Below are 17522 nucleotides of genomic sequence, written 5' to 3' on the forward strand. Positions count from 1 at the left end.
AATCAGGCCAGGCTTCTGAGGAGAAAGGATATTTGAGCTAATGACTGAAGGATGAGGGGGTTAGAAGGGTAGAGGAAGGTGGGTGGGATAAATGGAGAAGAGCATGCAGGCCTAGAGAACAGAATGTGCACAGGCACTTTGGTGAGAAGGAACAGAGTATGTTTCAGGAACAGAGAGAGCTGTGTGGCCACAGCACCGGGTCTGGTAAGCCCTGGTGTAGCATTTATTGGCCAAATCCAATGAGGGAAATGGAACAAAACAGTGCCATTGGAAGATTCTAAGGGTTTTAAATAGGAAGTGATAAGAGCTAAGTTTGAAAGGGAAAAAAAAAGTCACTTGCAGAGAACAGATTTTAGAAGGACAGGCAGGGAAGCAGGGATTGGTTTGGAGGCAGTTGCAGAGGTGATGGTGTTAGTGATCTTGGAGAGGAGTTGGAGATACTACTGAGAAACATGGAATTTTACAGCTAGTAAGTAAGCACCTTAAGAAAAAAAACTCACCATTTACCAAAAGTAGAAAAATAAAAATGGATAACAAATTGTTCACTAAAGTGTCTATATTACAGAAAAGCTGACCAATTAGCTTAGTATGAGGCCCTTTAGTGAGTTTATTGAATAAAAGAAGGAAAGACAGAGAAATGTTTGAAAGAGAGGAACTAAGCTGGAAAATGTGAGAGAACAGGTAAAAAAGGGAGAGAGAAAAATGAAATGAGAGAGAGACAGTAGAAAGGTGTGTGTCTGAGGCATGAGGAGGTGGGAAGAGAGATAGGTTGGGAGGAAGCTGGGCAAGAAGTGGAGCAGCAATGTACACCCAGGAAGATGAAAAGAAGGACTAACTGGTGATGCTGGGTCCTTGGGCACTGGTGGTGGCGTGCAAAGGCAGACTGGGGCGGGGGTGGAATAGGTGGGAGTCTGCTGGCTGAAAAGGCCACATGAGAGTCTGATGTTGGGAGGACAAACCCGAGCAGGCATTGCAAAAACAGGCAGGGCCTGGCTCGGGATGAGGGTATGGTAGGGACAGGTCTGGAAAGACTCCAAGAGAGGGGAAGGATGGGAGTGGCCAGGACTCTGACCTAGGCCTTACCCTGCTCCCCACCCTGCTCTGGCTTCTGGCCTCATAAGTTTCTTCCTTCGGCTTTAAGGACCCTTGCTGTGCAAGAAGGACCCAGACTTGAAGTTATGTCGGGGATTGGAATGGGGGGCCAAGAAGAGGGGGTGTTGGAGCGCCACGGGAGTCTGTTGGAGGGCAGGCTGGGAGGGCCACGGAGAGTTGTGGGGGCAGTGGCTCCGGGAGCTGAGACGCCAAGCAGGCTGCTGAAGTGGGGAGTTCTGAGGGACTGGAGCCAGTGACCCAGAAGGTGGAACCTGCTAGGAGGCTGATGAAAGAGAAGTGCAAAGTGTGGGGGCAAAAGCAGGACGGGACAAAGAGATCCCAGAGTAGAAGCCAAGAGTGTCTGCGGGGGGAAAAGGAGGAGCCAAGGCTGGCCAGGGACACCCCCGCCCGGTGGCTCCGCAGAGTCCCAGGCGCACCTGTTGGCGAAAGAGGAAGGCGCATCCTGGTGCCAGAGGGAACCCCAGTCCAGGGGTGCTGACTCTGAGCTTGTAATTTCGGAGAAGTCTCCACATTCTCCCCACCCGTGGTCAAAGCCCCACAAATGAAGGGGCGTGACCCTGCTGCTCAGGTTTCTTCCTCTTTTCCTGGGCAAGGACGGGGGGGTGGGGGGGAGGCCAGGATTTCCGGCTCAGGTGAGTGTCCCTTCGGTGACGTCAGGTCACTCTCGGCCGCCCCTCCGGTCCCGCCCCACCCCGCGCTCCCGGTGCCCGCGGGGGCGCGCCTCAGACGCCCTGCATATATACTCAGGTGCGCGCACCTGTCCGCCCGCACCTTCCCTCTCCGCTGAGCAACTTATCCCTCGCTCTGCAGCTTCGTGCCGACAGCCCAGGGCACTCTGGGGCCTTCCAGTACCCAGGACCGCGCCCATATTGCCCCCTTACCTTTTGTTTGGGTAGGGTCGCCGTGAGCACTGGAGGAAACCGCCTGACCTTCGCGGATCGCTTTTGTCGGCCACAAGTCCCCGCGGGCCGTAGCCTGTTCGCTGTGCTGTGAGACCCTCGCTTCGCCTGGAGGGATCGATTTGTGTTCACCTCGGGTGACGAAAAGATTTGCAGGCACTCAGCCAAAGACTTTTCTGTCTTGTTGGGTGATTTAAAACTCCACCCCAAGTTGTCTTTTGTGGGGTTGGCCCCCAAGTTTGGTTTGTTTAACTGCAGGATCACCCACCCGGCGTCCCCAGTCTTTATTGAGGGCGGAAATGGCCAATTCGGGCCTTCAGCTGTTGGGCTTTTCCATGGCTCTGCTGGGCTGGGTGGGCCTGTTGGCATCCACTGCCATCCCGCAGTGGCAGGTGAGCTCCTACGCGGGCGACAACATCATCACAGCCCAGGCCATGTACAAGGGGCTGTGGATGGATTGCATTACCCAGAGCACGGGCATCATCAGCTGCAAAATGTACGACTCGGTGCTCGCCCTGCCGGGTAAGACCGCGGGACCGACGGGGCGGACGCGCCCAGGGCCGCGGTTGCGGGGTGGAGTGCGGGACAGGGAGGCTCCACAGCCCGACGCTCTGGGTTGCCCGGGAGCTGGCAGAGAGAGGAGGCGGCGCAAGTGGTCGCACTGGGGCAGTGAGGCTGGGCAGGAGCGGGCCCGAGTCCTGGCGGCTGCACGTGGGTGCGCACCCCGGACTGCTGCGCCCCTCGGCTGAGCTAAGCAGGGCGGGCGGGCCCAACCCCTCGAGGAAGTGGAGTACTAGGCCGGGGCCTCCCCTCCCCCAACCCCTTGGGCAGGCAATTACCTCCGCGGTCTCCCGCCCTTTTCCCCTCGGACAAAAGGCGGGGCGACGCCGCCGCGGGATCGGGCCGAGAGCCGAGGAGCCGTGTACTCTGATAGACGTGGGCCGCTGTCTGCTGCTTGCGGCCTCTAATCTTATCGGCCGATTAGCCGAAGCCACAAAACGCGTGGCCTCGATAGTGGGGTCAGAGTAGGGACGTGGGCCGGCATCAGCTGCGGGCCGGGGTTCCGGCCGCTGCCTCAGCTTCTCTTCGCGGTTCTGTTTTACCCTTCCCCCTAGCCGGGCAGTTTCATCGAAACCCTTGTGCCCCGGGCGGATCCGTCCGCTGGGAGGGCGGGGCAGAGCAGGACGGCAGTAGAGTCGGGAGCGGTTGGATCCACCCGCTTTGGTCTGGGACTTGGGGGGCAGAGGGAGACCCTGGCCGGTGGCGGGTTGCAGCGCCCGGCCACTTAGTGGGTGCGACGAGCGACCGAATGGCTGGAGCTGTCCAAGGGCCTCCTGCATTTCCAGCAATGACGGCGTCCTTTCCTCTTCCTCGCAGCGGCCATGCAGGCCACCCGAGCCCTAATGGTGGTATCGCTGGTGCTGGGTTTCCTGGCCATGGCGGTGGCCACAATGGGCATGAAGTGTACAAACTGTGGGGGAGATGACAAAGTGAAGAAGGCCCGTATAGCCACGACCGGAGGCATCATTTTCATCTTCGCAGGTGAGCAACAGGTTCAAGGTGGGCCCAAGGGTTCTCCTATCTCCTATCCTGGAGGACTGACAGTGGGCAAAGTGGCTTGGGGGCTCACAATATCTGAATCCTATTCTATCTCTAGGTCTTGCTGCCTTGGTAGCTTGCTCCTGGTACGGCCACAAGATTGTCTCAGACTTTTATAACCCATTGATTCCCATGAACACCAAGTAAGTATGGGAACCCTGCCTCCAAAGGGGACATGTGTGGGGTCCTGGGCTAGGGAGAGGCAGGCCAGGATTTCTGACCCCAATCCCTTCTGTCCACAGGTACGAGTTTGGTCCTGCCATCTTCATTGGTTGGGCAGGGTCTGCTCTGGTTCTCCTGGGAGGTGCACTGCTCTCTTGTTCTTGCCCTGGGAGTGAAAGCAAAGCTGGGTACCGTGCACCCCGCTCCTACCCTAAGCCCAACTCCGCCCAGGAATATGTGTAAGCTGGGAACCCCTTGCTTCCAGCCTGGCAGCTATGGGTATGGTGTGCCCAAACAACTGAAAGGCCCTGGGGCAGAAAGCTCAGCCCACAGGCAGGGGGCGTGAAGCAGGAGCTTTAAGTTACGCCAGCCCTGCACACCATGTACAGTTTCGTGGGGGTGGGGGGAGAGGGGAGGGTGTGCTTTTTGTACAATAATAAAAAGTATGTTTTGGAAAGTAGGCTTTTATCTGCTCTGCAAAACCCCTCCCCTACAACCTGAAGCGCACCTACGTATATTAAAAATAAAAAAAAGGCACACACACACAGTACCACTGATGTGCGAAACTGTTCCTGTTCCGCCATTTCATTGTCATTCAGGCCTAAATTCTAAGTAACTCAGGTTCTTGGCTCCCTCATCCATTCTCACCCTCCAGTCCCTTCCACTCCCAACTCTTGCTTAAATAGGTAGCAAAAAGTTTTCTTTAATTAAAAAAAAAAATATTTTATTAGTGTGGGGAGAAGTTCTACTCTCTCACCTTCCCCTTTGCCATCATCCAGTTTTTGTCCTGATTGGAAGCTACTCCTTTAGCTCATGGCGTCACAGGGCAGGGCCTTCATAGACCCAGGGAACAAAGGGTGGGGGAGGACAGGGTAAGGCCACTGTAAACAATGGAAGGTTATGGGCCCCAGGTTTTCCTCTTCCCCGGCTTCCAATTACAGTCCAATCAAATCCGTTGAACAGTCAAATATCTAGGTCGTCATCTGGGTCTTCTTGGTCCAGGCCATCACAAGCATCTGGCTCATAGAAGATGTGGCTGGTAGCCTGGCCTGGCCCAGGGTACAGTAGAGCCTGCTGTCTGAGAAGAGACAAGGGGAGAATGGGTGCTGATGCAGGTGGACAACAGGTCATGCCTGGATACCCACTTCCCAGTGACTGTGACTCCCTCTTTGGTCTCCATGTTTTGTTGGTCCAAGTCCCTTTTCCTGGTCCGTTTAGTTGGTACTGAAACACCATTTGGTACTGAGAAAGATATGTGCATCACTGTCCTAATACCCTAAATTTTCAGCAGCTTGCAGGCTAGGATCCTGTTGTAGTCTAGCTTCCCCCACCCACACACTGGGCACGGAACAACAGGCATCCCCCAAGCCCTTATTAACCTGCATTTGCCACACCCATCTAGCTCCCTATCCTAGCACTGCTGCCTGGAGATAAGGCCACTTCCCCAGGGTCCCGTCTGGTTCAGCCCAGGCCCAGATGGCTCTGGGAACAACCACGGAGCTGGGACCCAAGGCTCTTAAAGAGACAAGAGACAAAGGCCCTTTGCCATTCTGGGGTATGGGTGGGTAGAGAACCACTCCTTGGACTTGTCTCTGGAGGTGGACTTCAGACCCTATAAATTCTGAGAGGTTAATCAATAACCTGCTGTTGCTCCATCTCTCAGGCCCAGATGCTGGGCTCTACAGAGGCACCTGGGCACCCAGGCCCCAATCTTACTTTTCAGAGCTGAATTGGAAGGGCAGGATCAGACTATCTTTGGCTTCTCTTTCTTTCTTGGACAGGTGAAGGTTAAAAGTCAAATGAGTCATAGGGTCCACCTGTAGGTACAAAAGATGCTGCCACTCTGCCCCATCACTGGAATACCTGAGCTCACCCCCACGTCTGCAGTTTTTCTCTCTTTCCTTTCACCAGACCCCAAACTCCATCCCGTTGTTCTGGCCCTAGCCCTCTTAGATACCGGGGGGGTGTGAAGATCTGGGTAGGGCTGGGACTCTAGTGAGGATCCCCTTTGGAGATCCAGGCTGAAGTCAGGCAGGATGGAGTACCACAGAGTCTGGGGAGAAGAAAGGAATATCAAAAAGACGTTTTCCATCTTACTGAACAAACCAGAGAGAACTTGGTTCTTATATGCATCGTCATCTTACAGGATGTAAGTACTTACGTACGTCTGACTTACAAAAAGTCAGCTAAGTTCCCATACTTAGCACCCCAAATCCCCAATTACCTATGTAACTGGCTGCTTTCAGCTTCTGCTCTTCACTTCTCACCCCTCCTTCAAACCCCACTATGTGGACTTGTTTCTTCTCCCCTAGTAATCATTCCCAGTCTTTTCTCCTTTTCCATTTTCTAAAAGACAGTATCTTTCATTGGTTAAGGTCAAGGATCTGAGTCAGGCATCTTGAGCTCAAATCTTGGCTCTACCACTAACTTTTTGTAACCTTGGGTTAACTGATTTAAATTTAAACCTTCCTGGATTTCATTTCCCAACCTGAAAAATGGGGATAAAAAACATCTACCTCACAGGGTAGCTGTGACAATGAAGGAAACTGATATGATAAGAGCCCAGGGAAGTACTCGATCATAGCAGCTTTTTTATTGCTCTTCTCATCCAGACCTCCCTCTGTCTGACCCCAACCTCCAGTGCTTCTCCTGACCTCATGGGTTGGGCGCTGTTGGGGCCTCCGATAGAGGATGTGGGCTGAGGCCTGGCCCACTGTACCGCTCAGGGTCATCTCAGCCTGGGCAAGGCTGCTCAATGCTCCCAAGGGACCTGGGCCATGAAGCTCTTCATGTAGTAGGCCCAGCACATGCACATGCTGCACTGGAGTGCTGTCACCTGGAGAGGGACAAAAAATGTAGGGCAAAAAGGGAGCATTAGGGTGGGGGCCTGGGAACAAATAGGAGAAAAAAAAGGAAGGTGAGGTCTACATTCCATCACAGCTCCATCACAACCCCAACTTATCTTGGCCAGTTTCACAGCCCTGCTCTGAGCCTCTCTCAGCCCTCACTTTTAACATACTTTCTTACTCCAATGTAAATCTGATCAAAGTATGCTCTGATTTCAATCCTCAGGAGCTCCTCATTGGCCTTCAGTGTTGAATTAACACATCATCTGGTCTCTGCTTACTCTTCAGCCTCATCTCTTACATACTGAACTACTTGCAGTTGTTGGAACTTGCTGAGATCACAGTCAAGGTTCCTTTGATTTCCTGCTTTTCTCCCCCTCCCTTTTTCAGAGGATTTATAGTGTCAGGCACCGCACTAAACACTTTCAGTTTTTCAACCCTTATGAAAGTCAGCACTTTTAGGTTGAATCATAGGAAATTGCTGTTAATTCACATTTGACTTTATCTGACTTACAAAAATAGCAATTACAATTGGTTCATCCGAATACTATGAAGTCCTATACTAGACTTGAATACTATAAACTCAACTTTTACAGAGGAAACTGAAGCATTAAGAGGTCAAGCACCTTAATATAAACCTGGATATATGACTCCAAAGCCCATTCTAGAAGCCATAGTGTACTTCAGGGCTAGTCCCAGTGCCTCTTGCATGGTCAAATTTGCCTGTCTGACCCCTTGACTCTCAAGACATTCCTTCCTTAAGGTACTCTGGCATGTTCCTTTGTCACTGTGGCCTTTATCAGACTATCTTGTAACTGCTTGTTTACTTGTCTATATCTTTTATGGGACTTTGAGCTCTGGAAGGCAAGGACCTTATTACTGTTAAGTCTTTATTCTCCCATTATTTCCCATGTACCTGACACATATATATTTAGTGTCCGTTGAATGAATGAAAGAAATGGAGTAAGAAAGGACTTGGAAAAGAAAGAACTGATTGTGTCATGTATTACGCAGAAGTCAAGAACTAGAATAAAGGTTAAGGAAATGGAAGAAGATCCAATTGGATTTCCCTAGTTTTCCCTTAAGGTAGAAAGAGCCTTGTTCCTTGGCAGGGGGAGATGTGTGAGGGGAAGTAATGAAGGAGGGATCTCACCATGGTGGGAGTGCTGATGGCTCAGGGCATGCAAGGTCTGGCAGAGTGTGGTGCAGGGGAGGTGAAGCAGCAGCCAGCTGAGTGAATCAAGAGCAATGGTGACAGGACCAAGATCTGTCTTCCCACACACAGCTCTCAAGGCTCCCAGGGGTCCCCCAGGAAGGGCTTTCCCAGTCTTTGACCAGTTGAGAGGGTCTCTGAAGAAATCATGGTAAACTAGCCTGCAAAAAGGAAAATAGGAGATAATATCATACCATCCCCTCCCTACAATCTTTTATTTCATTCTCTGATCTTTGTGGCTCTGTTTTCTTGATTTAATACCCTAAATATCAGTGAAAGACAATACTGAAAAGTAAAATATGATTGAGAGCATAGACTCTGGTATCAGACAGCTGGGAGCTCCAAGATTGGCTATGCTACCTGCCTAAGGTCACCAAACTGATCAATTAAGTAATCTTTCTAAGATTCAATTTCATCATTTGCAAAACAGGGATATCAAACTTCTGACATTCACTACTAGACACATACTAAATGATTGATAAATGTTAGCTATTGTCATTATCAAATACCTCCTGAGTGGTGTCTTAAGTGTACGATTCTTTGGATGGAAAAAGAGAAAAGAGTCAAGTTCTTGCCTATTAAACAGCTTAGAGAGGGTCAAGAATTAAGTCATGTGGTACTAACTCCAGATAAAATAGCACTTCAGGAAAAGGAGTCTGGCATGGGCTAGAAATCCTGGGAAAGCTTCATGGTGGCAAAACTTGTTCCCAGACATCTCCTTTCTATCTTCTGCTTCTCTTGTGAATGCCATCTTAACATATGGCATCACCTCTATCACAATGATAGACACAGATTTTGGGTTCAACAGACAGATGTAAACTATTATCATTATCCACTGAGCCACCCAGGCCAGGAGTAATTTTCTGTAACCAGGCAACATAGGTGGGTTCAGGGACCTCCTGATCTGGATATTTTCCTCCACTATATGAATCTGGAGTCCTGGAAATTCTATTTGTTAAAGTCCTTTTACAGTTGTCCTAAACTCTCCATCCTTAATGTCACTCCTTAAGCCAGGCCTCTGTCATCTCCTATCATTATTTTCAAAGACTTAGGAGAGCAGGGACCATTTCTGTCTCATTCACTGCTGTATCTCCAGTTCCTAGTAGAGCACCTGGTTCACAGCTGGTACTTAGTACATACAGATCTGAGCGAACGTGAGTTAGTGCAATAGCCTTTCCATTTGGTCTCCCTACCTCCAGGCTGCCCTCTTCCAACCCATTCTCCATACTTCGGTCACTGGAGTAACAGGCATGATGTTATCACTCGTTCACATTTTCAAATGACTCCCCACTGCCTTTAGGATAACATCTTAACTCCTTTTCACAACTCTGTAAGACCATTTACTATCAACTACCTTTTTGTCTGTCTGACCTCAGGTAGCTCTTCCACCTCCCATCATCACCTATGCTTTCTATACTTCCATAACTTTGCACAAGCTGCTCCCTCTGCCTCTACAACAAGTTCCTCAGATGCTTGCAGTTAGTTTTCACACAAGTTTGGAATCCATTTTTGGATTAAGCTGCCAGACTCTGAGTAATTTGAAAAATAGAACATGTTTATTCTTACCCTCCAGGGCTAAACTGTAACGTTGGCCTTTCGTTACTCTTTCTCTCTTCTCTAGTCTCTGTTTTGGATTCTCCAGATAATCACCATTCTTCATTCCTCTTATTCTTGCCCCTAAAAGATCCATATATCTACACAGCTTGCTACTACATACCATGTTCTGCCCTCGTTGCTGTTAAGTTCCATAGCAACAGAGGTCCCACACCCAACTAACTCCCTTCCAATTTGTACTTACTGGCTGTTGATACTAGAGTCAAAACCTTCACGAAACTCTTCCTCGCTCACTTCACAGCCCAGGATGTGGACTTGCTCCCCACTGAGGAAGAGATGAGAGAGTGTCAGAATGGGGCCCACGTTTCCTTCCCGGGAAGGACGGGGAGATGCTGCGATATACTCACCACAGTGCTGATTTCTTGATAAGCGCCTTCAAGAGACTGCGCCCTTCCCACTCCACGGAGTCTGGGGAGAGCGAGGGACGGATAAAGAGTGAGAACAGTGGTCTCCGCCTTCACGAACCAGTCGCGACCACCCCTAGCCTGTGACAACATGGCCCTTCCTCTCCACTTCCGCCCCTTGGGCCTGGTTGGAATCCCCCGTGTCTCTGACCCTCACCCCGCAGCAGCACCAAGCCTCTAAGAGCTGACAGCGACTCCATCTCCAACTCGCTTGTCTTTTCTCAGACGCCCTGTGATGGCGTCACGGCCCGCTGGCCCCTACCACTTAGGTGAAAGGGGCGGAGCATCCATGATTCCTCCCACGACTAGGACCTGGCATAGTCTGGGAATAGGTAGTGATTATGTTTAATAACTCAGGGGCTGTCGCAGAAAGGCCCCTCCCTAGCCCTGCCGCATGGATGTAGGGACGACGGCCCTTTCTACACTTTTTCCAAGACTAGGATGGGAAGAGTCGTTGGGGCAGTAGCCGGTAGGAGAAGGGGTATGTGGTTCGAGCTGGTCCGACGGGCCGAACCTCCGGGTCACGTGACGTCACTCCGTCCCGCCCACTCAGCTCAAGGCGGGGCCTGATTCGCTCCAGGCTCCGCCCCACCGCCACCTTCCGCGCGTGCGCCAGACTGTGGCCTTGAGCGGAGCTAACTCCACTTTCCTGATTCCCACCCCCATAGACCGAGTAGGTCGAACAGTAATCCCGGTAAAGCGAATACACGTCACCACCGGAAGTAGTGTCAGAGGGGAAGAGGAGGGGGGAAGAAAGGAGGAGGGAGTCCTTTGGGCGGTAAAATGGCGCCCGTCAGAGTGGGAAATCCAGCTGCAGAGGCTGCAGCCCCGTTCCCCAGCGGCTAAGGCACCTCCGACCTCGGGGAGGGGGAGGCCGCTCCGGTCCAGCCATCCGCGCCCTTCGGCTCCCCCTCCCCCTCTTTCCCCGCTCCTTTGCTCAGCGGGCAGGTTCTCCGCTGCCGCAGCCCTTCGCGCATCGCCCCCCCCCCCCCCCCGCCCGCTCGCTCTTTCCTGCGGGCAGCCCCCTAGCGCGCCTGCGCAGCAGGCCACCCTCCGCTTCCCCCTCCCCCTCCCCCTTCCTCCCTCCCTCCCTTTCCCCTAGCCCCTTCCCCCACTACCCCCTCCCCCAATTCTCAATCCCCTTCCCTCCTGGTCTCGGAGGACCCCTTCCTAGCCCGACCTGTCTCGGCCGGCAACCTTCGCGAAGCCATCGGTGCCACTCTCCGCCCATGTGGGACCCTGCGGGCTGCCCACGCCTGTCCCCCAGCTCCCGGTTCTGCTGGGCTTTCCCCTCGTCGGGGGTGGCTTTTTGAGCCGCCCGCTCCGTGCCCCTCTCTGCAGCCTCTCCTGCCACCCGGGGCCCCCGTTCCCCCTCCCGGCGGCGGGGGGCTGCCCCCGGGGGGCTGGCGGAGCTGGGCCGCGGGGGCCCCGGGGCCGGCGGTGCCGGGGTCATCGGGATGATGCGGACGCAGTGTCTGCTGGGGCTGCGCACGTTCGTGGCCTTCGCCGCCAAGCTCTGGAGCTTCTTCATTTACCTTTTGCGGAGGCAAATCCGCACGGTGAGCTTGGGTGGGCGCTGGTGGTGGTGGTGGGCTCTGTCAGCGGTGCTCACGGATTTTCGAAAAGTGTCGGGCTTCTGTTTAGGCTTAGGAGTGGAGTCCTGGAGGCGGCTTCTCCCGTTAGACAATTAGGGTGCCCTTAACTGGGCATAGGGTGAGATGGGGAAGAGGGAGATTCTTGGGGGTAGAACCGACATCGGGGGGCCTCGTCGGAGACAGGATTTGGCAACTCTTGAGGGCTAGGGTGGTGGGTGGGGCTCCCTTTAAGAAAGCTAGAGTTGTTGCTAAAGAAACCGACAGGCGGGGAACACCTGTCTGATGGCAGCAGATATGTCGATGTGGGCTTGTGAAAGACCCTCCTGTTACTAGGAACATCTGTGTGTGTTTGGTCTTAGAACAAGGAAGAGACAGGCTTATGTATCAAGGGTGGGAGCGGATGGGAGGGCATTATGTGACAAACAAGGATGGGACTTGGGAAAAGCCCTGGGTGTGAAGGAAAAACCCCTGCCGTTCACATTAAGGGAATTCTCTAAAAAGGCCCTGAAAACTTATTTCAGTGTGAGTGTAGGTATCTGGAGTTGTTGAGACCCAGAGACTAAGAAAGATGTTTTTGTTTGGGTTCCTTAAGTTGTGGAAGGGAGCCTATTCAAATTTGGGTTCCCTTTCAGGAGATGGTGCTTGTCAGTTGTAGGCTTGAATCTGAGGATACAGTTGTTTCTTCAGGAGACCTTAGCATTGTGAGAGAGTGATACTGTGGGCAGTGGATTATGTGCATATACCCAAGTATCTCTGGGTACCTCCCTTCACAGTTTTTCTTCAGGGTCAACTTTAGGCTAGCATCATTTAATGAATATGTGTTCATCATCACTGGGGAGAATCCTCTGAAGGAGTCTGGGGAGAATTCGGTGAACTGGTGTGCAGAGGTTCTTCATTTTGTACTCTTTGGCACATTTCAGTAAAACTTGAAAGAAGACCAGGCAGGGGTTGCCCAGGTCAAGGAATTTCCAGAATGCCCCGGGTGGTAGTAGTGGTTGACTTACTGATTTGGGGGAATGGGCCTGGCCTTGGATTCAGGGTCTCCTTTACCAGTCTGTTCCTTCCATTTACTGATTTTGGGTGGTAATTGTTTCTGGGTGGTCATGGTTGTAGGCAGGACTATTTCCCTGACACAAGAGTTGGGAGCCAAGAATAATTTGGGGTCAGAGATGCTGAGAAGTGTGGGGCTAGTTCTCCTTGGGTTTTCTTTACATGTTACCTGCAGTCCTCTCTGCCTGGCCTTGCTCTGAACATCCCCCTTTCATTCCTTAACATACCAGCTTTCTGTTCTGGGTATAGGAAGTACTGCTGTGGCCCATTCAGAAGCTAATTACTTGCAAAATTACTCTCCTCTGGCAGCACTGACCTCACAGCCTTTTGTCTTCCCTTCCTTCACTTCCAATTTGGTCTCTTCCCTACCCCCTTTCTGGCAGATGCTTGGAGCATTCCCTGCATGCCCAGCATGTGCAACCCGAGATAGCAGGGCAGGACACCCGAGCTGTTACAGCCCTCATCATGGGCCAGGGAGAAAAGAAGGGCAGATGCTTTGGGATTAGAGGGAGAAGAGGGTCCTTTGGTTTGCAAGGGTGGAGCCTGGTTTGGTGAGGCTCAGGGCCTAGGGATGAACTGAAGAGCATTTGTCTATGCTTAGAAGAGCAGAGCAGAGCAGAGAAGGGAATTGCCAGGCTTTGCATGGGAGAGAGATGAATGCTAAGCAATAGGAGCCTCTAGAGATGGCTGGGAAAGCTGGAAAGTTGAGGTGGGGATGTCCTTGTCCCCTCCTCACCTCTCTCTCATAGCCCTTACTTCACTTGGGCCTCTGGATAGCCTATCATTTTGCCTGGTGGGTGGGACTTTCCAGTGTTCTCTGCCTTGCCCTGGGTACCAGGATAAGGAGGCTGCTCAGAGGGCTAAGGTTCTCTGCAGCTTGTGACTTGGCTAGTAGAGACAGAAGTGGACAGGTGGCTGGTTAAAATAGGCCTGCTGGCCCCTAGCCAGGGGAACTTAGTTGACCTGACAACCCCTGGATTCCCTCCTCTGTTCCCCTTAGGGACCCAAGGATCTCCCCTCCTGACTCCTACTTCCTGTCCACTAAGGAATCTGAGGCTTTCAGTTCCTAACAGGAGGTGATGGGAGCTGTCACAAAGAATCCTTGGGATGGAGGTGGGGAGGGCTGTGCATTTCTTTGTGCAGTATAGCAGAAGAATAAATATTGGTTAAGAGGGCAGGTTCTTAGGTTGGACTACATGGGTACAATCCTGGCTCCCTCACTTAATCGATTCTAATATTAACTGACCATCCTGCTACTGTGTTCTAGGAATACGGTCTTGATGGAGACAAAAATCTATGTTCTCCTTGAGTTTTCATTCTAACTGGGGGGGGACAGACAACTAAATAAGATAATTCCTAGCAGTGTGGTCTTAGGCAAGGTGTTACATCTCTCCAAGCCTCAGTTTCTTTGTTCTTAAAACAATATTAGAGTTGTTTGAGGATTAAGTGAAATAACCTTAAATCACACCATGTCCAGCATATGGTAAATGTTCAGTATGTGCTATGTATTAGCACATGTTGGGAAAGATTTCCTTGTCAAGGATTCTGATCTTTTGTCTTGCTATTCTTAGGTAATTCAGTACCAAACTGTTCGATATGATATTCTTCCCTTATCTCCCGTGTCCCGGAATCGGCTAAGTGAGTATGCTGGCTGGGAGGACTCCTTTAAGGTGAGGTAAGGGTTGGGTCTGGGCTGGAGGTTGATTGGTGTTATACCTTCCCCATGTGCTTCAGGCCAGGTGAAGAGGAAGATCCTGGTGCTGGATCTGGATGAAACGCTTATTCACTCCCATCATGATGGGGTCCTGAGGCCCACGGTCCGGCCTGGAACACCTCCTGACTTCATCCTCAAGGTGTGTCGGGGTGGGAAGTGATGGAATGGTTTTGTCTGCTGTTCTGCTCAGACCTGTACTGCCTCTCCCACTCCCACTCCCAGAGCTTCTGGTCCCTACCCCCGTGCCTTGGTATGAGCAGCTGTCTGAAGATGGAAGCAGGCAGTAGGAGGGTGGAGGTGTCCTTCATGCCTGTGCTGTGGTGCTGAGGACTTCCCCCAGCCCTTCCCTGTTCCTCTGTAGGTGGTAATAGACAAACATCCCGTCCGGTTTTTTGTACACAAGAGGCCCCACGTGGATTTCTTCTTAGAAGTGGTGAGTTTGTGGAAGCCAAAGGGAGCTCTGTGCTGAAGGATTGGTTTTAGGGCTCTAGGAATTTAGAGGATTTGGAGAAAGTAAGGAGGGAGGAGCAGTGGGTAAGGGGAGTTTCGGAGAGGGGAGGTTGTGGGATGGTTGGAGAGTAGCTTTTAGTAGTTTGGTTCTTTTGTTGTGCTGATGTAATTTTATTCTTCCTGCTCATTTGTTCTTGCATCTCCGAATCTTAAGGGTGTATGGTGCTTGAAACTCTGAGTTTGAAGGTTTGGGGGCATTCAGAATTTTGTGTCCCCAGAGACATTTGATGTTGCTATAAAGCCTAAAGGACTAGGTTGGAGTCCTAGTGAAAGAAAACTGTGTCTAAATGAATGGTCACCTCTTTTGACACCTCCCTCTCCCATGATCTGTTTCAGGTAAGCCAGTGGTACGAGCTAGTGGTGTTCACAGCAAGCATGGAGATTTATGGCTCTGCTGTGGCAGATAAACTGGACAATAGCAGAAGCATTCTCAAGAGGAGATACTACAGACAGGTAAAGGGCTAGAATGCAGGTCTAAGAGTGAGGCTCGGGAGGCAGACCACCAGGGAGGGGTCTGAGTTGGAGGTAATTTCCCTGGAATCGGACCTTGAGGGGGATGTGGGTGTCATACTACATAATCCCCTTTGTGGGAGCTGTTGCCCAAGGCCATGTTGGGGTTGGGGGAGCTGTCACAGAGGGCGAGTCTCCTTTTGATGCCTAGCTCACCCTGCCTTCCAGCACTGCACTTTGGAATTGGGCAGCTACATCAAGGACCTCTCTGTGGTCCATAGTGACCTCTCCAGCATTGTGATCCTGGATAACTCCCCAGGAGCTTACAGGAGCCATCCAGGTATGGGGGAAGGTGGTGAGTCTGGCAAGACCAGGAAGTGGTTCTGAGGAGGTATTTTGAATTCCTGGAGCTGGGATTCCCTGGCTTATCATAGGTCAGGATGCAAGTTGTTAACTCTTTTAAATGAGATGACCCCCCTCTCCTACACATGCATTTTATTAAATCAGATTTCTCATATCAAATTTGCTTCAGGTGAGACACCATGGCAATAAATTTGACTAGAAGCCTCACGCTGATGTGAGATATGGTGATTAAAATTTAATTTTATTTTGGAGGATAAATCAGGAAGGTTTTACTCAGGTTGTTGAGTTGGGATGGATGAGAGGGAGGTATATATTTTAAAGTAATGATTCCCACCCCCAGATAAAAGGAAAAACACCCTCTCTTGAATTCTGTGATTCTTCTCATATGCATTTTCACCCACCCTAGACAATGCCATCCCCATCAAATCTTGGTTCAGTGACCCCAGTGATACCGCCCTTCTCAACCTGCTTCCGATGCTGGATGCCCTCAGGTAAGGGAAGCTAGACATTTAGATTTCTGAGGAAAGGAGGAGGTGGGGGATCCCAAGAGGGAATAAAAGTTTGTCCTGTTTTACTTACTTATCTCTCTTCCCTTAAGAGTTTAGCATTTGAACTCAGTTTTTCTTACATTAAAGCTCATCAATTTTAGCCATTGGGTTTTGGGCAAACTAAACCCCAGTCTCATCATGTGAAAATGGCGATCATTTCTGCCCCACATCTCCAGTGAGGCTGCCCAAACACTGGTGTGAGACTGTCAACTATAAGGACTCTACCAATGCAAGTTATTGTCATCCCAGGTTCACCGCTGATGTTCGTTCTGTGCTGAGCCGAAACCTTCACCAACATAGGCTCTGGTGACAGCTGCTCCCCCTCCACCTGAGTTGGGGTGGGGGGGAAAGGGAGGGTAAGCCCTCTGGGATGCCAACTGATACCCTGTCCAATGGTGAGGACTGCCCGGGCAGGGTCTGCCCCTCCCACCCCTCTCCTCTGTATGGAGTCTGGATGGACACATGGGCCACACTCTGAAGCAGCCTCACTCTAACTTCGTGTTCGCACTCCCTGGAAACCCCAGACTGGGACATAAGCGGAAGCCTAGGAGAGCTGAAACAGTGTATCTGGTGGAGAGAGAGGACTGGCCAAAGTGAGACAGACGTTTGGTAATCCAGGAGGCTCAAAGAAAAGCCAAGCCAGCTTTGTTGTGATTTGATTTTTTAAAAACTCTTGTACAAAATTGATCTAATTCTTCACTCCAAGGGCTGGGCTGTGGGTGGGAAACTGGGATTTTGGGCCACTGGATTTTCCCCAAACATGTCCTCCCTTCCCCCATATTTTTCCATTTCCCCTTCTTACTAGATTCCCTCAGACCTGTAACCAGCCTTCTCTTTATTTTCCTTCCTCTCTTTTAAACCATGCATTATAACTTTGAAACAAAGTTGCCCTAGGTCCTTCTGTGGGATATGGGAAATGGAGGGTATCTTTGTTCACATCCACCCTGTTCCCTAGGCAGGGAGGAGAGACTGCTGTTGGTCCCGAAGCGCAGGGGCGAAAGGTGGTGGTGGCGTTGCGGGGATGGAGTAGTCAATTTCGACATCATATGCTTTGGCGCGAAGGGTCTTAAGTGATGGGATGGGTGCCTTGGCAGGGAGTGAAAGGACAGCTGTGTATGCTGAAGGAACTTGAACTTCGGGGCAGTAGGACACAGTATGAAGGGAGGAGAAACCTGGACGCAAGAAGGGCACATAGCTGGAAAAGCTGAGCTGTGACTGGGGGCTTGACGTGGACATTCTAAGCGGGCGCTGCCCCCAGGCGGCGGTGTCCAGGGCACCCGCTCAGCTGCCCGGGCCGGCTCCGCCTCTCTAGTGCCCTCCCCGAAGCCGGATCTACTTCTTCGCACCCGCCACGTGACGCTCCGCCCTTCTCTGAGATCACATGATTTCAGTGACCCATACTCTGAAAATGTCCTTCCGCGCTGACGTAGTCCCTACCTTTC

At 51.5% G+C, this 17522-nt stretch overlaps 3 protein-coding genes across 9 annotated transcripts; 2 read left to right on the plus strand and 1 right to left on the minus strand.

The window, feature by feature from the left end:
* The first annotated feature begins 1853 nt into the window (after positions 1-1853).
* CLDN7 (claudin 7) lies at positions 1854-4230 on the plus strand. Its single transcript, XM_017675189.3, has 4 exons — positions 1854-2534; positions 3390-3554; positions 3670-3754; positions 3854-4230. Exons 1-4 carry the CDS (start codon positions 2312-2314, stop codon positions 4014-4016), a joined length of 636 nt encoding a protein of 211 aa, XP_017530678.1. The 5' UTR covers positions 1854-2311; the 3' UTR covers positions 4017-4230.
* Positions 4231-4470: 240 nt separating this feature from the next.
* On the minus strand, positions 4471-11160 carry ELP5 (elongator acetyltransferase complex subunit 5). Of its 6 annotated transcripts, none has more exons than XM_037026807.2 (8): positions 11031-11160; positions 9794-9854; positions 9631-9711; positions 7773-7993; positions 6428-6660; positions 5731-5826; positions 5490-5590; positions 4471-4851 (listed from the first exon to the last, which is right to left on the minus strand). In XM_037026807.2, the coding sequence occupies exons 1-8, from the start codon at positions 11059-11061 to the stop codon at positions 4737-4739; spliced, it is 939 nt and encodes a 312-aa protein (XP_036882702.1). In that variant the 5' UTR covers positions 11062-11160; the 3' UTR covers positions 4471-4736. The 6 variants fall into 6 exon arrangements, with proteins under 6 accessions (XP_036882702.1, XP_017530720.1, XP_017530718.1 ...); XM_017675231.3 differs by lacking the exon at positions 11031-11160 and adding an exon at positions 10008-10459 and having other exon boundaries at positions 6428-6609; XM_017675229.3 differs by lacking the exon at positions 11031-11160 and adding an exon at positions 10008-10459.
* Positions 10982-16964, plus strand: CTDNEP1 (CTD nuclear envelope phosphatase 1). Of its 2 annotated transcripts, XR_005063565.2 has the most exons (9): positions 10982-11409; positions 14067-14133; positions 14230-14348; positions 14571-14642; positions 15056-15172; positions 15398-15509; positions 15702-15756; positions 15939-16023; positions 16330-16964. XR_005063565.2 is itself a non-coding variant. In XM_017667003.3 (8 exons), the coding sequence occupies exons 1-8, from the start codon at positions 11308-11310 to the stop codon at positions 16388-16390; spliced, it is 735 nt and encodes a 244-aa protein (XP_017522492.1). In that variant the 5' UTR covers positions 10992-11307; the 3' UTR covers positions 16391-16964. The 2 variants fall into 2 exon arrangements, 1 of the variants encoding a protein (XP_017522492.1); XM_017667003.3 differs by lacking the exon at positions 15702-15756 and having other exon boundaries at positions 10992-11409.
* The last annotated feature ends 558 nt before the right edge of the window (positions 16965-17522 follow it).

The sequence above is a fragment of the Manis javanica genome, chromosome 4 (genome assembly GCF_040802235.1).
Source record: "Manis javanica isolate MJ-LG chromosome 4, MJ_LKY, whole genome shotgun sequence".
In the NCBI taxonomy this organism is placed as follows: Eukaryota; Metazoa; Chordata; class Mammalia; order Pholidota; family Manidae; genus Manis; species Manis javanica.